The 25,911-nt window shown below is 44.8% G+C and overlaps 2 protein-coding genes across 2 annotated transcripts in view; both read right to left on the bottom strand.

The window, feature by feature from the left end:
• LOC308668787 (uncharacterized protein) overlaps nucleotides 1-25,911 on the bottom strand; it is a 497,063-nt gene that overhangs the window by 167,571 nt on the left and 303,581 nt on the right. The window lies entirely within an intron of this gene.
• LOC308659958 (sulfotransferase 6B1-like) lies at nucleotides 1,509-22,460 on the bottom strand. Its single transcript, XM_081314120.1, has 8 exons — nucleotides 22,417-22,460; nucleotides 21,688-21,993; nucleotides 17,914-18,050; nucleotides 17,188-17,277; nucleotides 12,949-13,075; nucleotides 10,510-10,604; nucleotides 2,849-3,005; nucleotides 1,509-1,962 (listed from the first exon to the last, which is right to left on the bottom strand). Exons 2-8 carry the CDS (start codon nucleotides 21,887-21,889, stop codon nucleotides 1,832-1,834), a joined length of 939 nt encoding a protein of 312 aa, XP_081170246.1. The 5' UTR covers nucleotides 21,890-21,993; nucleotides 22,417-22,460; the 3' UTR covers nucleotides 1,509-1,831.

Raw genomic sequence — 25,911 nt, 5'->3', positions numbered from 1 at the left:
TTCTTTCTTTTTCTTACTTTATATTAGTTTTAGTTTTTCTTTTAAAAAAATCTTTAAGAAATGTATATCTAAAAAGTAAAACAGAAGACAAAGACAAAAAAGAGAAAGAGAAGAAGGAGAGAAAGTATAATCGGGCTACAAAGTAATATGGATTAGGATATCTATTATATTTGTTTTCCTTCTGCAAAAGTCAGCTTTCCACAAAAAATAAACTTTTACTTACATTTGACATATTTAGGTTTAATAAAAATTTATTTGCTGTGTTTAGATCAACCTTGCTTAACTATAGTAATTGGGATCAGCAACTGGCTAAGTGACACTGTTGTAAAATGTGGTGTCACACAATTGCACTGACTTATGGTGGCAATTGCAGCAGTTCCAGTTGCCACTGTTGAATGAATTCTTTGCAGTTTTTAAGTGCAACATCGCATGATCATCATTCGTGACTTCCCACTGGCCTTTGCTTCTTGCAAGCTGGCACTGAGTTCAATCAATATCAATATCAATATCAATCAGAAGGGACCTTGGAGGTCTTCTAGTCCAACCCCGTTCAAACAGGAGACCCTATACCATTTCAGACAAGTAGCCGTCCAGTCTCCTTAAAAACCTCCAGTAATGGAGCACCCACATCTTCTGACGAGAAACTGTTCCATTGGCTAATTGTCCTCACTATTAGGAAGTTTAAGTGATCGTCTACTAAGACTCAAAGGTCCCTCTCACAGGGGCTGTTTTTGAGCCAGGTTTCACCTAATCTGTTAATCACCTAATTGTCACAAATGGCAATCAAGTGACCATGTGCTATCACGACTGTTGTAATTGTGAGCACTTTGCCAAGCACCCAAATCATGATCACATAACCAGAGAAATGCTACAACTGCTGCAATTATTAGGACTAGTTGTAAATCTCCTTCTTCAGTGCCATCAAATCTTTGAAAGGGCACTGAACAAGTGGTCATTAAGTGAAAGCAGTATCTAGAGCAGACATGCCAAACTCGCGACGTCACGTGACATCGTGCGACGTATCAGAACTTTTTCCCATTGCCGGCAATGGGATGGGCACGGTTTCTCCGTGATGCTCCGGCCCACAGGCCGGCAGTTTGACACCCCTGATCTAGAGCTTTTTTTCCATATAGCAAAAAAGTGAAAAAGCACATAGATATTACAAAACAGTGATAGATATTGGAACAAGTAGTATTCTTTATACCAGCTGATCCTGGAAGGAAGTCTTATTGAAATAAATGTCACATGCATGAACTCTTTTCCCTCTATCTGTGTTGGTGTACAGGTGTGAATTTCCTGTAAGTAGTAATTATTCAGACTGGTGGCAGGTAATGAATCAATTTTCTAACTGTTAGAATTTATGATTAAGATTTCAATGTACCATACATATAAATAGCTACATTTAAAATTGATTTCAATATTTAATTAATAATGTAATATGTATGTAAATCTGTGTATATGTGTGTGTGTGAACAAATACACACAAACATATATGTATGCTTGAAGAACTGGTGGGATTAAGAGCTTGTTTATTTCTATATAATAAAAGATCACATTTTAGATTTCTTTCTATCATCTATCCAGTTGTCTTATATTTCTAAAATATTTTGTCATAAATCCAAAAAGAAATGAATATGCTGTCAGCAGGACTAAATAATGCAGCTTAGCCATTTACAGAAATTTTGTCAGAAAACTCTTGAAATAATTTCCATCCCCCTTTCATATAGAGATTACATAAAACTCATAGATTTATTATAAGAAAATAGAATCTCTTGTTTCAGAAAGTGGAATCATTTAAGAATTGATAGTGATTAGCTTCTTTCCTTGATCTTCATGGCTTGCAGTAACGATCATACTTTATCAACTTTCCCACTTTGGTTCCTTCTAAGCGCTCTTTAAATACTGTGTCCATCTCCTTGTTGTTTTCTTCACTAAAAAGTGTTTTCCAGTCACTTACTCCACCTGAAAACAAACAATTATTTTCTTTTTCTTATATGAAAAACACACATCTTGTAATATCAGTATTTGCCTAAAGCCTGCAACACTACAGACTATTCAGAGAAATAAATAATAATTAGATGTTTTACAAATGCTCTTTTGCAAATGTTTGATATCTGCCTTTCATCCATCCATCCACCCATCCATAGTACATAGTCCATTGCCAAAATATACTGTCAATTTATAAGGATATGGTTGCTTCTTGTACTTTTTTTTTTGTTAAAATCACCAATTAATCTTCAACCACTTGTTTGAGTTGGGTGGCTGTAAAAACTGAATAAATAAACAAATAAATAAGAGCATCCCTATATATAAACATCAGTGAATTAGCAGGTATTATATATTTGATTTAAAAAGTGAAGTTTTTTTATCTTTGGCACTTTGTTGTATTTAGAAACTATATAATTATCCACTGTTATTCTGAGATGCAATAAGCATTGTAGAATTATTACTTCCCTCTCCCTTTTAAAAATGGAATGACAGTGGACATAGGATTGTTGGGGTTGGGAGTTTGTTCATCACCAAATCATTACAGAGAGATTAACCTGATTTGTAATTATTATGCTTCTCACATTTTGTGACCACTCTTATTTAAAAATAATCATAAAAGTTTGTTCCTTTTTTCTAAATTCTAAATAAAGCATAGTTCTCCTATAAGTTAATAGATTTGATCATGCATTCTGTAATGGCTCATGAATGCAAATGCTCAAAAGCAAATTAGTTATAATTTCATGTGGTTTTCCTAATCTATGAAATATTGATGAATAATGAACTCTTGTGAAAATGTGTCATATTTAGCAGTAGCCTCAATGGTGTAGTGAGTGCAACATTATGGATTTTCAAAAGTTACCTTTCCGGAAAAGAACTTCACCAAATTCTCCATGGGTTGTTTTAGCTTTATCTTTCATCGCATTGAAAGTGCTCCTTTCTGCAACACCCTGAAAGTCTTCCTCATTTAAGTTCAGTTCAAGAAATGTGGAAATCTTTTTGGCTCCTAAAGCTGGGTTCTGAAAAGAGATCAATTTGTACTGCTGGTGAAAAGAATTCTCATTTATTTAATGTCCCATTTCCAACAAAGATATCTGACCAATTTTGGAAAGGGAAAGATGCAATATATTTGCATCACGTTCATGTCGAAGATTCCATTTTTCTCATTCTAAATGCTACGGCTATATTCTACACCACACCTCATGCCAAGTATATAAATGAATGTGGTTTCAGTGACAATCAGAAAGTTCTACAAGAATATATATGTATAAACACACACACACACACACACACACACACACACAAAATTACAGGGAGCAAATACAATTTCCCCAAGCTTATTTGATCTCATTTCATGTTCTTGGATGTAGCTTTATGCTGTGGTTGGTTGGATATCACCAGTGGTGGGATTCAAATATGTGAACAACCGGTGGGCCTGGGCAACAAAAAATTAGTTACCAGTTCTACTGAAGTGGTGCGAACTAGCTGAATCCCACCACTGGATGGCACTGTTATTTCTATTTCTTCCCGAGAGCAGAACAGGCGGGGGGAACTACTTATTTTGGGGGAAAATATCAATAAACAGATGCAGGATATTTGTTTCCATAAATGTGTAGACCTTCAAGACTCTTCCTTAACTGAAAATGATATGTGCTAACAGACCGATGATCATGGATCTTTCTTGATTAAAAACTTCATGAACTTCTCACAGGAAACTTTGAGGTCATTGGTCATCTCTTTTTTTCTTGATCATTTTAATAATAGTAGGAGGCCAATAAAAGAGCTTCAGTTAGTTGGGCTTTTTAACTGTTTCTGTAGAATGCATTTAATGAAACTCTAGTGTATTTTGGCATGAGATTTATACTCTGACAAAAAAGTTGGGAAAGCTTAATTGATATTTGGAATGGATTCTGAACATCTAGCAGTGATTAGAATTCTGATCTGATTATTCCAGAAAGACCTGGTGTTAAAATTCTTACTACACCCTGAAACTACCATTTTTCCATCTCTAAGACTTTCCATTCATTGCTGTTTATGAGTATAAGAAACCATATTGTAATGTAGTGGGTCCGACACAAGGAAGAGACACCAGCTGGAGTACGTGTTCAGCTCTTTACTGTATTGGGGGGGAACGTACTGAGGAACGAGGGTTACCTGGCCTCCTTAAATACCTAGCCAGGTAGGCGTCCAGCCAATGGGGTTGGCCCTAGGTTTCCCGCCAAAACCGTCCAGGCCAATGCCCCCCAGTGGCTGTTGCTATGCAGATGCCTGCACTGGATACATAACACCCCTCCCCCCTTAGAGAAGAACCACATGACAACCGTAGAACCAACATTACAACTATATACATAACTATATACAAATGTGTGCTACTACATATGCAGCTGTTGGGTGGTCACTTGCACACATAGTCCGCTAAGTATGCCGGTGTCCTGTGGGGCCTGGTGGACTGTCTGGGTGTGGCTTGGCCCTGGACTTGGACAGTGGGCTCGTGATGCCTTTGTGCTGGGTTGAGCAGAGTTGGTTGCAGGAGTGATGCCAGTCCCCGATGATGCGCCGGAGTGTGTCCTTGGTTGTCCTTACCATCCGTTCAGCTTGCCCGTTAGTCGATGGGTGGAAGGGTGCAGAGGTGGCGTGTCTAATCCAATTCGCCTTCAAGAATGCCTGGAAATCATTAGCAGTAAACTGAGGCCCGTTGTCAGACACAATTACGTCAGGGAGGCCGTGTGTGGCAAAGAGGGCTCTGAGCACCTGGATTGTCCTTGCTGAGGTCATGTTGGGGACGGGGACTACCTCCAGCCACTTAGAGTGGCTGTCCACTACCACTAAGAACAATTGGCCCTGGAACGGCCCTGCATAGTCGATGTGAATGCGGGACCAGGGTGTGTGTGTGGCTTCCCACCTGTGCACTGGGGCGTGAGGCATTTCTGGCCTAGATCTCTGGCATGTGTAACAGGCCTTGACCCGTTCCTCAATGTCCTTGTCCAGCCCTGGCCACCAGAGGTAGCTTCTGGCCAGTGCCTTCATCCTAACCACCCCCGGATGTCCCTCATGTAAGGATTACAATACCCTGCCCCGGACTGCGGTGGGGATGATGACCCTGCTTCCCCAAAGGAGGCAACCCCGGTGCGTGGAGAGCTCATGTCACCTGGTGAAATAGGCCTGGAACTCAGGCCCCGGAGACTTGTCCTGCCATCCTGTGCAAACCCATGAGTGTACCCTGCTCATGATGTTGTCAGTAGCTGTGCTGCTTGCAATGTCCTTGGCATGTACTGTTGTGATTCAGGGTCAGCCTGTGGGTTCGGCAGTTGGGTCGGATGACTCAGAGGAGGAGGGGGGTGTTGAAGAACTTGCTGAGGGGATTGATGAGAGCCCCCAGCCAGGCCCCTCTCATCTGGTCACGACACAGACCCAGCTGTGTGAGCCTGACAGCGTGGATGAAGATGACCCACAGCTGGCCCTGTTCAAGGACGCCCGACGCAGGAGGCAGTCAATCAGGAGTAAACAGAGGAAGGCAATGGGGCACCTCGGAAGGAGGCAGAGAGAGGCCACGCCCTGAACTGTATTTAAGGGGAATGTGTGGGAGGGCTGGTTTGCTGAAGGCAACCGCTTGGATAGTTCCTGTTTCTTAGCTCATGTTTTATGGTTGGTGTCTTGTCTTGCTCTGTTTTATGTGAATAAATTTGGCAGGCTTTATTCCAGCCTCTTGCCGTTTGTAAAGGGGTTGTCCCTGCTTTTGATGCAGGGCCGGTAGCAGGCTGGTACAGAACATGTACTGGGCATTTTGGTAGTTCCTGCAGAGCTAGGATCTGTGTTGCTGGTGCCAGGTCTGGTTCAGTGGTGTCAATGGGTAGCCTACTTATCTCGACCCGTCCCAATCGGGCTTCAGGCCCGGGTACAGCACGGAGACGGCATTGGTCGCACTGGTGAATGATCTCTGGAGGGCCCGGGACAGAGGACATTCCTCTGTCCTAGTCCTATTAGACCTCTCGGCGGCTTTCGATACCATCGACCATGGTATCCTGCTGCGGCGTCTCAGGGGATTGGGAGTGGGAGGCACAGTTTTTCAGTGGTTCTCCTCCTATCTCCTGGGACGCTCGCAGTCGGTGTTGGCAGGGGGGCAGAGGTCGACCCCAAGGGCTCTCGCTTGTGGAGTTCCTCAGGGATCGGTCCTCTCGCCCCTCCTGTTTAACATCTACATGAAACCGCTGGGTGAGATCATTCGTGGTTTTGGAGTTGGGTATCATCAATATGCTGATGATACCCAACTTTTCATTTCTACCCCAAACCACCCCAGTGATGCCCTCGCTGTGATGTCCCGTTGCCTGGAGGCGGTTCGGGTCTGGATGGGGAGGAACAGACTTCAGCTCAATCCCGACAAGACTGAGTGGCTGTGCATTCCGGCATCCCGGGACATTCAAAATGTTCTATCTCTTTCTATGGGGGGTGAGTTCTTACCCCCCGTGGATAGGGCTCTCAACTTGGGAGTCCTCCTAGACTCACGGCTTAACCTAGAAGATCATATAGTAGCCGTGACTAGGGGGGCTTTCACCCAGGTTCGCCTGGTGCGTCAGTTGCGGCCATATTTGGACCGGGATGCCCTGTGCACGGTCACTCATGCGCTCGTGACCTCTCGTCTGGACTACTGCAATGCTCTCTACATGGGGCTTCCCTTGAAGACCACTCGGAGGCTCCAACTGGTACAGAATGCGGCCGCGAGAGTTGTCTTGGGAGTTTCCCGGTACTCCCATGTTACACCTTTGCTCCGCGAGCTGCATTGGCTACCAGTTGTCTTCCGGGTGAGGTTCAAGGTTTTGGTGATGGTTTTTAAGTCCTTACATGGCATGGGTCCGGAATACCTCGGGGACCACCTGCTGCCGGCGTCGACTCCCCTCCGCCCTGTGCGCTCCCACAGAGAGGGCCTCCTCAAGGTGCCTCTGGTCAGAGAATGTCGGCTGGCGGCCCCCAGGGGGAGGGCCTTCTCTGTGGGTGCCCCGGCTTTATGGAACCAACTGCCGGTGGAGCTCCGGATGGCACCGGATCTCCGCTCCTTCCGGCACGGGTTAAAGACCCATTTATTCGAACAAGCTGGCCTGGCCTGATGGGGGAATGTCTGGGTTTTTATGGGTTTTTATATCTGATTGTTTTAATTGGGCAATGTATTTAATCTTTTTTTAACTTTTGTATCGTTATTTATATGCCCTGTTCACCGCCCTGAGTCCTTCGGGAGAAGGGCGGTATAAAAATCCAATAAATACAAATACAAATACAAATACTTAGGCCGTCTGCATGGCCCATCTCCTTCCCTGGCTTGTGCACCAGTTTGCAATTGTAAGTTGCAAGGAAGATGGACCACCGGAGCATTCTGGGGAACAGTATTTGGGGGGTCTGCTTGTCCTTTGTGAACAGGCCTAGCAGGGGTTTGTGGTCTGTGTAGACGGTGAACTCTCTGCCGTACAGGTAATCGTGGAACTTCTTGATCCCTGCCACGATGGCCAGGGCTTTCCTATCTATTTGGGCGTAGTTCCTCTCTGCTCCAGACAGCGTCCTGGAATAGTAGGCTATGGGAATTTGAGCCCCATTAGGCTCGAGGTGACTTAGTACCACGCCCACACCATAAGGGGATGCATCACACGCTATGCATATGGGCTTTGTTTCAATGAAATGTGTTACTGTGGACTTGTCAGACAGTAGTGCCTTTAAGGCTCTGAAACTTTGATCGTGGACGGAAGTCCAGACCCATGCTGCCTTCTTGTCCAGTAACCTGTGAAGTGGCTCTGCAATGGCTGCCTTGTGTGGAAGGAATGTGTGATAGAAGTTGAGCAGGCCCAGGAATGCCTGTAGCTCTGCCTTGTTCTTGGGTGTGGCTGCCAGTTTGATTGCCCTCACCTTGGACTCAGTGGGGTGGATTCCCTTGGCATCTACCCTGAATCCCACAAATTCAGTGAATGGAACACCAATGCTGCACTTCTCCCTCTTTAGTTTGAGTCCAGCAGTGCGCAGCCTGGTTAGTACCTCCCTCAGCCTACCAGCCAGTTCTTCAGCTGATGCTCCTGCAATCAGGACGTCATCAAAATAAGGGCAAACCCCTGGAATGCCCCTAAGCGTCTTCTCCATGATCTCCTGAAAGATGCCCGGAGCTATGCTGATCCCAAACTGCAGCCTGTTTACCCTGAACGCTCCCCTGTGAGTCACTATCGTCTGAGTGTCAGCCGTTGCCCGGGTAACCGTGAGTTGCTGGTACGCCTGTGCAAGATCGAGCCTTGCAAAAATGGTGTCGCCTTGGAGGGAAGCGAGAACGTGGCTGACCGTGGGGACTGGGTAAGCATGCGGGTTTAGGGCGCGGTTCACCGAACACTTGTAGTAAGCGCAGATCCTTATCTCCCCGTTGGCTTTGAGTGGGGTGACTATCGGGGTCTCCCACTCCCCATCTACGGGCTCTAAGATTCCCTGGGCCACCAGCTAATCCAGTTTGCACTCGATCTTGTGCTTGAGCGCGAAGGGGACTCGCCGCGGCCTGATCCTGACGGGGGGAACGTTCGGGTTTAGTTTGAATAAGATGGGGGGCCTGTGTACCTGCCCAGCGTCCCATCGAAGACGTCTGCGAACTCCTTGCAGACGGCCTCGATGGATTCTCCCTGGATCTGGTGGATCCCGGAGACTGTGATTCCCAGGGCCTCAAACCAGTCTAGGCTGACTAGGCTGGCTCTCCGGCCCTCTACCACTACAACCTCCAGGTGCTCTTCGCGACTCTTAAACCCCACGGAAATGGTGACCTCCCCCTTTACCTTGACCGGCGAGTTTTGGAAGTTGGTCAGGGCTAAATTTGAGGGCCGTAATTTAATCCGCTGCTTGCTCTGGCTGTTGATATAGTTAAGGGTCTCGTCCGAAATGACGGAGACCACTGATCCAGAGTCAAGCTCCATGCTGCAGGGAATGCCCTGCAGACGGATTGTTAGTTTAATTTTTGGTTTGAGCAGCCGGCGGCTACCCGTGTGGTGGATGGCCAGCCGGCTCTCAACATAGCCAATTCGTAATTTGATCGGGGCCCCAGTACCTTCGAACGGCGATTTCTCCGGGTGCAGCTCGTGGATATCTTCTCAGGGGCGGCGGCTACGACAGACCGCCGCTATGTGGCCTGTTTTCTTGCAGGCCCGACACGTGGCCAACCGGAACTTGCAGAGGCTGCGCACGTGGTTCCCGCCGCAGCCTGCGCACTTCTGCAATTTGTTGTTGTTGCTAGCCGGTTTGGGCTTGTCCAGGCATCCGCCTCGATGGTCGGGGGTCGACTTCCGCCGGAGGAGGTCGATACTCTGTTCGTCCTCCTCGTCCTCGGCTGCAGCGACCTGCTGATGGATGCTGGCCGCCTGGCTGCTGGTTTTGGACTCCTGGACCGCCTGGACGGCCCCGCAGGCCGCTTCGTGGGCCAGGATGGCATCCTGGGCCTCCTGGAGCGAAACCTCGTCCTTTTCAAACAGGCGCTCTTGCAGCCTCATGTCACGTAGGCCACAAACCAGCCTGTCTCGTAGCCGCTCCTCCAGGTTCGAGAACTTGCAGGCGACGGCGGCTTCTCGTAGGGCGGTGATGTATTCGGCCCCGGACTCGTCAGGACGCTGGTCCCTCTTCTCGAACTGGGATCTCGAAGCCAGTTTGGACATGCGGGGCCAGAAATTGGTGTTCAGTTTGGCGACGAGGTCCCGGTAAGAAAAAGGTATCAATGGCCTCCGGGGCGAACAGGTTGGCGGCGACCTCGAGGAGTGTGGGTCCACCCATGCAGAGCAGGGCTGCCGCTTTTGAGCCATCTTCCGAGATTTGGTTAAACCTCATGTACAGCTCGGCGTGCAACAGGTACCGGGCCCACTTCTCCGGGTGGCGGGTGTCGAACTCGCGGGGTTGCCCTGCTCGTGCCATTGTTGTCCCATCGGTTGTTGTGGCATGTGTTCCGTCGCTTAGCGCGGTGGCCAGAGCCGGTCTCTCGCGGTGGCCAGTTGCAGTGGCTGGCGGTCGCGTTGGGGAGAAGGGAAAGGATTCCTCCTTTCCTTCAGTGCACGGAGCGTTCCGCTAGTGACTTCAGCTCTTCTGTCGGCAGAATCCCACCTTCGTCGCCACTGTAATGTAGTGGGTCCGATGCAAGGAAGAGACGCCAGCCGGAGTACGTGTTCAGCTCTTTATTGGGGGGGAACGTACTGAGGAACAAGGGTTACCTGGCCTCCTTAAATACCTAGCCAGGTAGGCGTCCAGCCAATGGGGTTGGCCCTAGGTTTCCTGCCGAAACTAGGGTTCCCGCCAAAACTGTCCAGGCCAACGTCCCCTAGTGGCTGTTGCTATGCAGATGCCTGCACTGGATACATAACACATATATCTCAGACATGTCAAACTCGTGACGTCACGTGATATTGCAAGACGTATCGGGACTATTTTGCCATTGCCAGCAATGGGGTGGGCGTGGCTTTGGGATGACATGTCCAGCCCGCAGGCCAGCAATTTGACACCCCTGATATATCTGAACAGTATTAACTGTACCTCTTTTATCTCTTCATATGTTATTGGCAGGACATTTTCTTTATCAATAAACTTGTTCCATGAACAAAGATACTCTATATAGGATCCCCAGGGCACTATTGAAGTTTAAAAAAAATTAAGATCATGTTAGAACAAGATTGATAACAGACATAAATATATATATGACACTGAAAATTTAAGCTGATCTCTGAATATCACCTCTATAGAGTTTATCTTTTTCCAATCCTTTTCCCTCAGTTCTAATGTCCCTGACTATTCCATTATCTAAAAAAAAATACTTTCTTCTTTTTAATTATAGTTACATCTGTTATGTTGTGTTTTAGTTAGTAATCAATTTATATATCCGAAAAGCACATAAAATTTAACATCATCGATAAGTGTTTAATTTTGTGATCATACCACAATTAGAAACTCAGAAATTATAGTTTTGCACAAATGTCAATGTACTGTAGTACTTACTCAGTTCTGACATAGTTTATAATCTGAGCATAAACAAGCATATACAAGCAATATAGGTTAACTTGAAAACTGATATTTATTTATTTATTTAATTTTATATACCGCCCTATTCCCGAAGGACTCAGGGTGGTTTACAGGGCGAATTAAAACAATACAAATAAATACAATTAAAATAGAATTAAATTAAGACTAGCCCACAATTAAAACAAATTAAAATTTAAAATTTAATTAAAACCCCCTCAGTCCAGGCCAGAAAGATTGATTGATATGGTTATTATTATTCCAAACCTAAATAACAGTCAAGATATAACAGATTTCTTTTTGCTAAATATTTGTAACTGGATTTAAGGCAAAATAACAAATATGTATATATGTAATGATGGCTTTACATGAAATTACATTAGCTGCCAGAGGTTCGCCTTGTGCGCCAGTTGCGGCCCTATCTGGACCGGGATGCCTTGCGTACAGTCACTCATGCGCTCGTGACCTCTCGTTTAGACTACTGCAATGCTCTCTACATGGGGCTGCCCTTGAGGACTACTCGAAGGCTTCAGCTGGTGCAGAATGCGGCCGCGCGAGTGGTGGTGGGGGTTTCCCGATACTCCCATGTAACACCTCTCCTCCGCGAGCTGCATTGGCTTCCGGTTGCCCTCCGGGTGAGATTCAAGGTGCTGGTGATGACCTATAAAGCCCTAAATGCCATGGGTCCGGATTACTTACGGGAGCACCTGCTGCCGGCATCAACTTCCCATCGTCCAGTGCGCTCCCACAGAGAGGGCCTCCTCAGGGTGCCGTCGGTCAGAGAGTGTCGACTGGCAGCCCCCAGGGGGAGGGTGTTCTCTGTGGGCACGCCAGACCTTTGGAACCGTTTACCAGTTGAGCTCCGGATGGCTCCTGACCTTCGCTCCTTCCGCCGTGACCTAAAAACTTACTTATTTGAACAAGCCAGCCTGGTCTGATGGGTTTGGGGTATTTTAATATTAATTTTATTATTTTTACTGTAATTGGGCTACAATGTTTAATTCTTTTTTAACTTTTGTACATTGTATTTTTATTGTATTTATTGCCCTGTACACCGCCCTGAGTCCTTCGGGAGAAGGGCGGTATAGAAATTAAATTATTATTATTATTATTATTATTATTATTATTATTATTATTATTATTATTATTATTATTATTATTATTATTATTATTATTATTATTATTATTATTATTATTATTATTAAGAAATACCTTGAAAAACTGAATTACAATTTTGGAAATAGCAACAGCACTTAGACTTATATACCGCTTCACAGTGCTTTACATCACTCTCTAAGCGGTTTACAGAGTCAGCATATTGCCACCAACAATCTGGGCCCTCATTTTACCAATCTCGGAAGGATAGAAGGCTGAGTCAACCTTGAGCCCCGGCAGGATTGAATTACTGGCAATATTGCATTCTAACCACTGCACCAATATTGGGTCATCTACTTCTCTGGGCCTCTCAAATTGGGAAAGGGCAGCATACAGAATTAATTAATATATTAATTAATTAATTAATATATTTTTCTGCTATACTATTTATTAGTTGGATTTTTGTGCAGAACCTCAAGGCAGCATGCATTCCCTACAATAACAGCCCTGGGAATTAGACTGGACCAGGGGTAGGCAACCTTGGCTCTTTTATGACTCGTGGACTTCAACTCCCAGAATTCCTGAGCCAGCTTGACTGGCTCAGGAATTCTGGGAGTTGAAGTCCACGAGTCATAAAAGAGCCAATTTGCTTCTCTTTTCAAATAATATTACACCAGAAAAGGAAACTGGTCGTGCCATTAACTATGATTTATTGAAATAAACTTTGAACCTGAACCTGAATTTGAAGTGTTTCTGCTTGAAGAAAGCATAAACTAATCAATGAAAAATAATAATCAAGATAGACAGTTACTATGTTCTTCATATCTACAGATACTAAACAATTTAAATGAATAGAAACTCTACTTTTTCCTATCATTAAAGCTCGGAAGAACTCTTCAAATGTATCATAGGGAGGATAAGGACTGAAGTTGTTTGAAAAATGGAAAAAAGATGCAGCAACATCTTTCGGATTTCGAATCAGCATCAGTACCTAAAAACCAAAAACATTAGAATAACAAATGAGAAAGCATAGATTGTATCTCTAAAATGCACCAGATTCTCTGAAAATTATCCTAAGCTACTTTTTATCACAGAAATTTTATATTCCCTTGCCTGTGTGAATATCTGAATCACATTCAGTTCCTGGTACTATATTATATATTAATGCAGACATGTCAAACACAAGGCCCGGGGGCTGGATCCGGCCTGTGAAGTGGTTTCATGTGGCCTGTGAACCCATCCTGGAAACAGTGAGGGAACGGCCCCCGCTGCCTTGGCCCTGGCCCAGGTCGGCTGGGAGCCAATGTACAATTTCATGGTGGCCATCTATGCTGAAACGCATTCAGTCTTAGCTCCACAAGGCCGTCTGGAAACAGCAAGGGACCAGCCCCTGCCGCATTGGCCCCACCCACTGGGCACGTATCACTCTTTGGTGGGGAGGTATCACCCTTTGTGAGAAATGAAAAAATGCACCATTGCCTAGAAGTGGCCAGCACATGGCCCTGCCTACTTCAGGCAGGCTAGGGGCTGGGCAGCATTGTGCTTCTCTTCAGATTCATGCCACCCGGCTCAGCACTGTGAGGAGAACACCCCGCTGCCTGCCAAAACCAGGGAGGCTGGGGGCTGGGCAGCATTGAGCAGGTAACATTGACTCTCATGCTGGTCATCACATCCCCTCCCCCAGAGCCCACCAAGCCGGATATGTGAAGTAGGCGAAGGCCATGTGCTGGCCACTTCCAGGCAGTGGTGCATTTCTTCATTCCTCACGAAGGATGACACCTCCCCAGCTGTGTTTCTTGCCTGTTTTTCTCCCTCCCTCATCTCAAATCGGTCGGTCCTCTCTCCCCTCTTGTTCAACATCTGTATGAAGCCACTGGGTGAGATCATTCGTGGTTTCGGGGTGGGCTTTTTCTCTCCACCCCAAACCAACCCAGTGATGCCCTTGACCTGATGTCCCATTGCCTGGAGGCGGTCCGGGTCTTGATGGGGAGAAACAGGCTTCGACTTAATCCCGCCAAGGCTGAGTGGCTGTGCATACCGGCATCTCGGACTAACCAGCCTATTCCATCGTTAATTATGGGGGGGGAGGTGCTACCTCCCCGTAGATAGGGTCCGCAATTTGGGCGTCCTCCTGGACTCACGGCTCAGTTTGGAAGATCATATAGGAGCCGTGGCCAGGGGGGCTTTTGCCCAGGTTCGCCTGGTGCACCAGTTGCGGTCCTACCTGGACCGAGACGCCCTACGTACAGTCACTCATGCACTCGTGACCTCCTGGATGGACTACTGCAATGCTCTCTACATGGGGCTGCCCTTGAAGACCACTCGGAGGCTTTAACTGGTGCAGAATGCGGCCGGGCGAGTTGTGATGGGGGTTTCACGATACCCCCATGTAACACCTCTTCTCCGCAAGCTGCATTGGCTTCCAGTTGCCCTCCGGGTGAGATTCAAGGTGTTGGTGATGACCTATAGGGCCCAAATTTTCAGGGCTATTTAATTTAATTCTATTTTAACTTTGTATATTGTATTGTTTTAATTGCCCTGTAAACCGCCCTGAGTCCTTCAGGAAATGGGCAGTATATAAATCCAAATAATAAATAATAAAGAAATATTTTCCTACCACTCTTAGGAAGGAAGGAAGGAAGAAAGGGAGGGAGGGAGGGAGAGGAGGGTCTGAGGGAAGTCCTGCCTTAGTCCTTCCCTGCTGCCCTTTCACCATCCCCTTGGCCCCTCCTCCTAAACTATCCTGGGGTGTCTCCCATCGTATTGCTAAGGAACCTTTGGATACAAAGCCAGGTCTCCTCACATGGAGGGACTCCCTCTTGATTTTGCCCTCGTACCCATCATGAGCAACCTGGCTAAGGAGAGCAAGCACAGCAGCAGCAACCTTGAGGAATAAGTGCAGCTGGACACCCCCCTTGGGGAATTGGGGCTGGGCTTAGTGCCATGGGTGTTTGAGGACTGGGCTGGGCATTTGACCTCCGTGCCACTGTCCAGCCCCCCCCCCTTTAATGGCCTGAGAGGAACAGTAAGGCTCCTCCAATGGACCATGCCTTGGCACTTGCCCCGGTCCCATCTCCTTCTGCCAGAGACCCTCAGATCTGCCCCACTTCTGCCCAGGCCCCCAAAGGCACCCTTGACATGAATGATGTATAGCTTGCCATGCCCACCCAGTATTGAGGGCTGCATCAGCATTGCAGTTGCCCTCAGGGGGCCGGGTGGGTGTGGCTGGAGTGCATGTGGCCTACTGGGTGGGCTTGGCCAGCTCTACATCATTCGCGTCAAGGGTACCTATGGGGGCCTGGGCAGGAGTGGGACAGATCTGAAGGTCTCTGGCAGAAGGAGATGGGACCAGGGCAAGTGCCAAGGCATGGTCCACTGGAGGAGCCTCACTGTTCCTCTCAGGCAATTGGCAGGGGGGGGACTGGCCACTGGCACGGTGAAATGCCCAGCCCAGCACTCAAGCACCCGTGGCACTAAGCCCAGCCCCAATTCCCCAAGGGGGCACCCATCTGCACTTACCTCCTCAAGGCTGCTGCTGCTGTGCTTGCTCTTCTTAGCCAGGTTGCTTATGATAGGTACGAGGGCAAAGTCAAGAGGGAGGCCAACTCCCTCTCCATGTGAGAAGACCTGGCTTTGTATCCAAAGCTTCCTTAGCAATAGGATGGGAGACCCCCCAGGGTAGGCCAGGAGGAGGGGGCAATGGGATGATGAAAGGGCAGCAGCGAAGAACTAAAGCAGGAGTTCCCTCAGACCCTCCCTCTCCTTCCTTCCTTCCTTCCTTCCTTCCTTCCTTCCTTCCTTCCTTCCTTCCTTCCTTCCTTCCTTCCTTCCTTCCTTCGAGTGGTGGGAAAATATTTGAGATGAGGGAGGGAGAAAAACAGGCTGGGGAAGTGTCATCCTTCATGAGGAATGAAGAAATGCACCATCGCCTGGAAGTGGCCAGCACATGGCCCTCGCCTACTTCACATATCTGGCTTGGTGGGCTCTGGGGGAGGGGATGCCATGAGCAGCATGAGAGTCAATGTTACTTGCACAGTGCTGCCTAGCCCCCAGCCTGCCCAGTTTTGGCAGGCAGCGGGGTGCTCTCCTCACAGTGCTGAGAGGCTGAGCCAGGTGGCATGAATCTGAAGAGAAGTGCAATGCTGCCCAGCCCCTAGCCTGCCCGAAGTAGGGAGGGCCATGTGCTGCCCACTTCCAGGCAATGGTGCATTTCTTCATTCCTCACAAAGGGTGATACCTCCCAGCACATGCCCAGTGGGTGGGGCCGACACACCAGGGGCTTGTCCCTCGCTGTTTCCAGAAAGCCTTGTGGAGCTAAGACTGAATGTGTTTCAGCATAGATGGCCACCACGAAATTGTACATTGGCTCCTGGCCAGCCTGGGCCAGGGCCAAGGCATTCCCTCACTGTTTCCAGGATGGGTTCATGGGCCACATGAAACCACTTCGCTGGCCACATCCGACCCCGGGCCTTGTGTTTGACATGTCTGCATTAGGGTCTAATTTGAACGAAATAGGTGGCCCTGTGTAAGTCCCCAACTTAGAATCGAATACGTCTGCAAATTTCCAGGATGGGTTCATGGGCCACATGAAACCACTTTGCGGGCCACATCCAACCCCGGGCCTTGTGTTTGACATGTCTGTTCTTAGGGCTGAAAGAGAGTGACTGGCCCAAAGTCACCCAGCTTGCTTTGTATCTCATTTAGCCTAATGCCTTAACAGCTACACCAAACTGGCTATCTAGATTAGTATGGAACCTCCATTTCAGTTCTATTTACAGCTACTTTCCCAAATGCCTCTGAACTACTAAAGGGCAGGGCTTTAATTTGGAAACTGTCATTATCCTGAAAATGCAATTAAGTTGCACTACAGTAATTATAATAATCCAAATTTAAATGACTTATCAATAAATAACTATAGTAAATACAATTATTTACTACCCAGGCATCAATTTGTATGGTACATAATAACTATTATATTAAGCATGCGCTTGCTTATATTTTTCTTATTTTTTTATTGTTCAAGGCTAACTTTATCCCTTTAGAAGTACTCATTGAATTTTATCAAGATTGTTACAATTTTAGGGCATTAAATCGGCTACTTACTTTGGCTTTGTTCTTGAAAATAGATGGTGGGAATCTATCAGGACGGAGATGAGTAAAATACAATCTCCTGGAGGGATAAGTATCCATCCTCTTCCAGAGCCAAAATTAATTAATTAAATAAATACAATACAATACATAAATACAAACAATACACACATACATACATCCCAGAATTCCCCAGCCTGCATGAGAAACACCAGATTGGATGATTCAGAATAACTCTTGGACACCCTTAAATTAAAGTATTCAAAGTCACAAAAGAATTTCCCTTTACTCTCCTCCACCACACAATCATAAAATAAGGAATTGCTTGGAAATAAATTTATTGAACTCAAAAATCACTCCTGGTTTTGCAGGGGGAAAAGTCTAGGTAAATATAATCCAAAGCATGGACTAGACTAGACTACACTAGACTACACTTTACTAGACTAGAGTAAATAATCACACATTTCAAATATGCATACCTCAAATTTTTCCAATGAATGCTAGCACTGAGGGTAATACACTTACTGGTCAGTGGATTGGTTAATATATAAGATCAATTTTACTCTTCAAAGACTGAATCATGCAGAATCAACCTAGCTGTTTTTGATCTGATTGACTGATTTTACTCTATGGACATCCTGCAAAAATACTCACCTCTATTACTGTTTTAATATATAATCTGATAAAAATTTATCACCATTGGGTAGGCGGTGTCTGTCAGTCTGCATAAATAATACTAACCTTATACTTTTCAGTATCTCCTAATTCGAGATAAGGAATTTCTGCTAGGAGAAGTTTTTCATTCAACTTCTCTGGTTCATATTTCTTTGCAGATGTTATTACTAAATCGGTAACAATCTGGCCAACCCAGTTGGTACCTGAGGGGGGGGGGGAACAAAATTAAATATAGTATGTGGTTATGTAAAACCAATACCAATACCAATCAATTACAAGAGCTGTCCTCATTTACATGAAAATATATTTCATTATATATACTGATATTCAGGAGACTTAAAAGGTTAAGAGTTTGGCAAAAAAAACAAGGTAGTGCTTTTTCACAACACTCCTCACCAAAAAATATATAAGTCTCTATATAAAAATAAGGGGCGCGGTGGCTCAGTGGGTTAGGACGCTGAGCTTGTCGATCAGAAGGTCGGCAGTTTGGCAGGTCGAATCCCGAGTGCTGCGTAGCAGAGTGAGTGCCTGTTACTCGTCCCAGCTTCTGCCTACCTAGCAGTTCGAAAGCACGTAAAAATGCAAGTAGAAAAATAGGGACCACTCCGGTGGGAAGGTAACAGCGTTCCGTGCGCCTTTGGCGTCTAGTCATGCCGGCCACATGACCACGGAGACGTCCTCGGACAAGCGCTGGCTCTTCGGCTTTGAAACGGAGATGAGCACCGGCCCCTAGAGTCGGAAACGACTAGCACGCATGTGCGGGGGAACCTTTACTTTACCTTATATAAAAATAAACCATGAAGAAAATTCTGCCTACCTACTTTATTTATCCATACTTCCATTCATCCATCTACACACATACACACACCATGATTTTGAAGGATATTTGTAACAGCAGACTTTCTGATGTTAGAGTGTCACATTCTAATTTTCTAATTACTGTGGCACACTTTGATCTTGAATGACAAAATAATGCAGCAGAGATTTTAATTTTAATTTAATTTAATTTAACTTAATTTATTATCATTTCTATACCGCCCTTCTCCCGAAGGACTCAGGGCGGTGTACAGGGCAAGAATAAAACACAGAAATTTACAAAAATTAAAAGATAATTAAATGCATGCCCGATTAAAATACAATTGATACATAGTAAAAACCCCAATAAGAATGATAAAAAACCCCACCAATCCCCCCTCAGGCCAGGCCGGCTTGCTCGAACAAGTATGTTTTCAGATCGCGGCGAAAGGAGTGCAGATCGGGTGCCGTCCGGAGCTCAACCGGTAACTGGTTCCATAGCTCCGGGGCGCCCACAGAGAAGGATCTCCCCCTGGGGGCCACCAGACGGCATTCTCTGACCGGTGGCACCCTGAGGAGGCCCTCTCTGTGGGAACGCACAGGGCGCAGGGAGCTTGATGCCGGCAGCAGATGTTCCCTGAGGTACTCCGGCCCCATGCCATGGAGGGCTTTGAACACCATTACTAGCACCTTGAATCTCACCCGGAAGACAACTGGTAACCAATGCAGCTCACGGAGCAGAGGTGTCACGTGGGAGTATCGGGAAACTCCCAACACAACTCTCGCGGCTGCATTCTGTACCAGTTGGAGCCTCCGGGTGGTCCTCAAGGGAAGCCCCATGTAGAGGGCGTTGCAGTAGTCTAGACGAGAGGTCACGAGCGCGTGAGTGACCGTGCATAAATCATCCCGGCTTAGATAGGGCCGCAACTGGCGCACCAGGCGAACCTGGGCGAAAGCCCCCCTAGTCACGGCCACCATGTGATCTTCCAAGGTAAGCCGCGAATCTAGGAGGACTCCCAAGTTTTAGTTTCCGTTGGACAAGAACACGCCAAATGCAGGTGAAAAAATTAAGTAAGGCTTATGTAATGTTATGTAATGTTTACCTATGTAATGTTAGACCGCTGGAGCATGTTCCTGTTCTTAGATAGAAGTAATCCTGTGGGATGAATAGTTACATAACAGGACACTGGATATTAGTCATGGAAAGTTATTTCTCAAGTTAATGCTGGGTGTCCAATGCCTGGACAGTAGAAAAATATTCCTTAAGGGTGGGATGAACGTTTTGTTCACTTAACATTTCTAAAGGGAGAGGAACACCAAAGTCAGATCCATCATGGAATTTGTAGGAACACCCTTGCTTTAAACTAATATAAAGGTAAAGGTAAAGGTTCCCCTACGCATGCGTGCTAGTCATTTCCGACTCTAGGGGGCGGTGCTCATCTCTGTTTCAAAGCCGAAGAGCCAGCGCTTGTCCGAGGACGTCTCCATGGTCATGTGGCTGGCATGACTGGACGCCAAAGGTGCACGGAACGCTGTTACCTTCCCACCGTAGTGGTCCCTATTTTTCTACTTGCATTTTTACGTGCTTTCGAACTGCTAGGTGGGCAGAAGCTGGGACGAGTAACAGGCACTCATTCTGTTATGCAGCACTTGGGATTCGACCCGCCAAACTGCCAACCTTCTGATCGACAAGCTCAGCGTCCTAAACCACTGAGCCACCACGTCCCTCATTGTACCCTTTACAAAAGGGTAATTTCCTTGTAAAGCTGTCCAAATATTTGCCTTACCTTATACTTAATATTGTTCAACTCTATGGTGTAATAGCTATATATATCGTTTTGAGTCTACAGCTAGGCAGCCTTTCATTACTGACCTAGGATTCTAAGATTATGAGAAAGGACTGGTTCATTTTCTCCACAAGATACATAATGTTGTATATCTTTTTCCTCTCTGTGTGCGTTGTTTCTGGTTATGATAAAGGAAATGCATATTTGAACAAACTATACATGCTCCATAAATGTTTAAAGAAGTTGGCATGTGACAGCAAACAGCCCAACCAAAGAATCTCTAAGATTACCGGCACCAACACTGGCAGGGCAAACCACCATAATATGAACTGACAGCAAACCACAGTCCTTAGTAGCACTGCTGATGTTACCTAGTTTTCTGCAAGAAAACAAGCAAGCTCAGAGAATACCAAGGACCCCTCATTTCAATCCTGAATTACAACATTCTCCTTTATTGATGTGGAAATTGTAAAAACAGTCACAGAACCCCACAGAAAAGCTAAAACAAGACAGATTATGCTAAAGCTCTTAAGCAAATTACACATTCTAAAAAGCAGACCCCAAGTACTATTCAAATATAAGGAGGTTTTTGTTTTAAGCGTGTGTTTTTGTTTTGCTTTATTTTTACTGAACTTATATATTAAAGTGCTCTTTGCTGAAATTATTCAGAAACTTTCTTGTATAGAGGACTTGTCTTTGTGTGTTATGCTCCTAGTCAGCACTAGATCAAAAATTCCCATTATGGAATATAAAATATATGAAAATGTGCCCATTCCAAAGAAGGTTTTTCTTTGAAATTCTAAAAAACTGAAAGTCCCATGAAAGACATTGAACCTGCAGGTTTACAATTGCTAGTATCATTAAACTTTTTCAGATAAAATGTCAACAATATAGTATATAGCCCGTGGTGGCATATATTCAATTGATCAAATTGAACTCTGTTTTAACGCTACATTGTTTCTCTCTATAAACATAATGATAGTTTTGTTTGCACAGTGCAGCTTCAGAGACTAAGTAGATATTATTGAGGCCCAAAATTGCTCAGGTAACAGCAGAAACCAGTAAATTACAGATATGCAAAGATTTTTCATATTATTCCTGAAGTTTCCCTTACCCTTTGATTTTATTTCAGACTGTTACCCTGCAATTCATCAATTCATCACCATTTCAAGTAAAATCTAATGGGGCAGGGAGTTTTTAAAATAGGTATCAAAAGCTCAGGAGACACCTTTGTAGGAAAACAAACAAACAAACTCACCAGATTTGCAGTATCCTGCTAGAAGTACATCATCACTCCTGGCTTCGAAGGCTTCCATAGCTTTGAACTGCTCTGGGTTGCAAAAGACAGTTGGGTATACAACTCCTTCATGAGTCATCAGCATCTCCTCTGGTGTCATCTGCTTTCCTTCTTTCATGACTTTTTCTAGAATCTCAATAAACTTTATTCTCACGTGTGTCATTTCTGTTTTTTTTGGGGGGGAGGGGGGTATGTGTGGTGAATCTGTTCAAACAACCCAATTGGTGTTTTAAAAACTATAAAGATGAATGTATACGTTGTTTTCAGCTGTCAAAGAAAGGCAGTGATTAAAAACCTGTATTTACAATCCATACCAAACTATCCAAATAGAAACAAAAAATAGCCATTTTTCTGCAATTGAAGGCATTTCAATCCCGGATACTTACTATTAGGATGAAATAGGAAAAAAAGTAGTTTTAAATTTTGTAAGATCTAACGATAATGTCCCTATAAAATCTTATTCTGCTAGAGAGGTTAAGCTGTTGCAGTTACAAGTTGTAACCTTCTCTAATATAATGCTATTCGGTTCAGCTGCAACAAGTAAGTACAACTAAAATATGAGCAAATATTTTCCCCCATTCTTAAAAAAAAATCATTTCATCCTGCTTCATTCTTTCCCTTTCACCCAGCTTTGCTTTTGTCTGTTCCTCAGTATTTCTGCATTCTTTGAAATATATCAGATTGGCTTACATTCTTCCACACTCTTCCCTCTGCAATAAGAGACAAGTGTTACTGATGCACTTCAGTAAATCAGCTCTCAAGAAACTAATCAGTCTTGATGGAGATCTCAGCCTTTTCCCCCCTGGCTATTTAACGCGCAACAACACACAACCTGCAGACATGTGGTCTGTGTGCGCCAGAATAAATCCATACCCCTGCCCTCCCCCCTTGTTTCTCTTTCTGTTTAATTTTGTGTTTCACGTCACCGGCTAGCATTTTTTCCCCCTTTTCTTTCTCCCTCCCCTCCCCCCATTTTAATTGTGAGTTTTTTGACCCTCACATGTCGTTTTAATTTTGATTTACTGAGTTTGAGAAGAATCATGTGGGAGCACTGTGTGTTTTGCTTTCCTACTAAAGAATACTCATTTCTGTCATTTTTAGAGCTGGTTCTGTTCATCGGCTTTGAAAATGCTTCTGCTAGTTTTATTTTTTTTAATATATATATATATATATATATATATATATATATATATATATATATATATATATATATATATATATATATTTGTTTTTTTAAAAAAACATTTATATGGCTACCCATCTTTACATCAAACTCTGGCCAGCTCCCAACTAATAATTAAAACAACATCAATAGTAAAACAAAACAATACATACATCTATTAAAAACCTGGATCTTATTATTTAACTGGAAGGATCTGCTCAAAGACAGAAATAAGAAATTAATATGCTGCACAGGAGCTGGTAGACATTTTTATTTTATTGTTGTATGGATGAAATTCAGAGTTAACAAGCCTCTGAGAACAGCCTTCCTGATCTAGTGTCCTCGATACCTTGGATTACAAGTCCCATGATCCCCATATAGCATTGTCACCCTGCATAGTCACTGACTACCAAGAATAAACACACACCTCATACTTGCAAACCCAAAACATTACAGATTCTTGTACACTGTCTTATTATTCAGCGCCCATTCTAAGACATCTATATCTAACTACATTAATGCCAAAAAGACAAAACAGGCTCTGATCTTTCATGTTTATTTTGCAATGTTCTGTCCAGCTGAGTAAGAGGTGGAGCTTCCATTGCAACATCACAGTTCATCTTTTCACGCTTGCCCCCATTCTGCAGATACCACATTATCTACTCAGGGATTTCACCTTACCCTGTAATTTTTATTAGCATCTGCTCCTCCATATGATATGAATAGCCGAAACAACAACTCTTTTGATGTTGTACCGGCTTGCCCATAAAGCCTTTTATTTTAAAAATGTAAACTCCAGGTCTGTTCCTGTTGCAAGCCAAATCCCCAAAATATGGCAATAAAAGCATGAAGGGTCAGCAAATTACAGATTTGTCAACTAAGGCTTTCTCTGAAAAAATGAACTCCTCTGCCTCTGTTGATTTATTCAGCAGACGGTCAGTGTCCTCCTTTATGTTAAGTAGACTCCAGGAAAGTAGGAGATAATGTAAATACTCGTTCATAGGCAGAGTTGTTTATTTTACAGGTTGTCCTCAAGTTACAATTATTTGTTTAGTGACTGTTGCAATAGCACTGGAAAAAGTGACTTTGACTGTTTTTCACATTTATCTCCATTGCAGCCTCTCCATGGTCACATGATCAAAATTTGGATGTTTGACAACTGGCATGTCAGCACTGGGGAACTACCAGATGACTGGAAAAGAGCTGATGTGGTTCCCATCCTCAAAAAAGAAAAAAACAATGGATCCAGGAAGCTACAGACATATCAGCCTGACATCAATATGTGGAAAAGATAATCAAGCAATGAATCTGTCAACACCTAGAGGCAAGCAAGTTATAACCAGAACCCAACATGGCTTTGTTAAAAACAGATCATGCCAGAGAAATCTTATTGCATTCTTTGACAATGTGACTAAATTAGTAGATCAGCGAAATTCTGTGGACATAATTTACTTGGACTTCAGTAAGGCACCTGATAAAGTAGACTACAACCTACTACATGGCATGGGTCCGGAATACCTCGGGGACCACCTGCTGCCGGCGTCGACTCCCCTCCGCCCTGTGCGTTCCCACAGAGAGGGCCTCCTCAGTGTGCCTTCAGTCAGAGAATGTCGGCTGGTGGCCCCCAGGGGGAGGGCCTTCTCTGTGGACGCTCCGGCTTTGTGGAATCAGCTGCCGGTTGAGCTCCGCATGGCACTGGATCTCCGCTCCTTCCGGCGCGGGTTAAAGTCCCATTTATTTGAACAAGCTGGCCTGGCCTGATGGGGAGTTACTTAGGGTTTTAATATTTATATATATTTTCTATTGTTTTTACTGTGGGCAATAATTTAATTCTTTTTTTAACTTTTGTATTTTTGTAGTTTTATGATATGCCCTGTTCACCGCCCTGAGTCCTTCGGGAGAAGGGCGGTATAAAAATTTAATAAACCTAAACCTAAACCTACTACTTGATAAGATAGAATAATGTGGATCACTCCCAGATGGATTAGTAATTGGCTGATCAACTGCACTCAGTGTATAGTCTTCAATGGAATTGTATCTACATTGAGGAAAGCATAGAATGGGTGCCTCAAGGCTCTGTCTTAGACCCAGTATTCCTCAATATCTTCATAAATGATTTAGATGAGGAGATAGAGAGAAAACTCACCAAATTTGCAGATGACAAACTGGCAGGAATAGCCAACACTGCAGAAGATAGGCTCAAAATACAGAAGGATCTCAAACAAATTTCCAGGGCAAATGTACTCCTGGAGGCTTCAGCTGGTGTAGAATGCAGCCGCGCGGGTTGTGATGGGGGTTTCCCGATACTCCCATGTAACACCTCTACTCCGCGAGCTGCATTGGCTTCTGGTTGCCCTCCGGGTGAGATTCAAGGTGCTGGTGATGACCTATAAAGCCCTAAATGGCTTGGGTCTGGGATATCTGAGGGAACACCTGCTGCCGGCATCAAGCTTCCTTCGTCCTGTGCGCTCCCACAGGGAGGGTCTTCTCAGGGTACCGCCGGTAAAACATTGCTGGCGGACAATACTCAGGGGGAGGGCCTTCTCTGTGGGTGCACCGGCCCTTTAGAACCAGCTGCCTGTAGAGCTTAGGACTGCCCCTGACCTTCGCTCATTCCGCCGGGACCTGAAGAGCTGGCTCTTTGAGCTTTCTGGCCTGGACTGAGAGTATTAATTGGGGTTTTAATTGTATTTTAATTGGGGTTTTTATTCCAAGGTTAATGTAATCATTTTAATTGTTTTTAATTTTTGTAATTTGCTGTATTGTTTTTAAAAACCTTGTGAACCGCCCTGAGTCCTATGGGAGAAGGGCGGTATATAAGTCTAATAAAATAAATAAATAAATAAATAAATATCTAATACAGAATTAGCTATGCTTAATCCCATCTGTTGCCCACTGTACTTAGCACTATTTTTTAAAGAATTGCTTGAAAATGTTGCTTATGGTGAAGCATTCATGTTACTGTACTTGCTGTATAACTATGATTTTATAAGCATAACTAGTAAGATTGATAATCCAAACAT

Source organism: Vipera berus (genome assembly GCF_964194415.1).
Source record: "Vipera berus genome assembly, chromosome: 1".
Taxonomy (NCBI): domain Eukaryota; kingdom Metazoa; phylum Chordata; class Lepidosauria; order Squamata; family Viperidae; genus Vipera; species Vipera berus.
The sequence above is the reverse complement of the archived record's forward strand: the minus strand, read 5'-3'. Positions and strand labels throughout refer to the sequence as shown.

Coding starts and splice junctions, on each gene's coding strand:
- LOC308659958 (XM_081314120.1), bottom strand. CDS start 21,889: ATGACACACGTGAGAATAAAGTTTATTGAGATTCTAGAAAAAGTCATG. Junction 18,051..21,687: donor AGCAGGATACTGCAAATCTG/GTGAGTTTGTTT, acceptor CCCCCCCCTCAG/GTACCAACTGGGTTGGCCAG. Junction 13,076..17,187: donor TTTTCAAGAACAAAGCCAAA/GTAAGTAGCCGA, acceptor TTTGGTTTTTAG/GTACTGATGCTGATTCGAAA.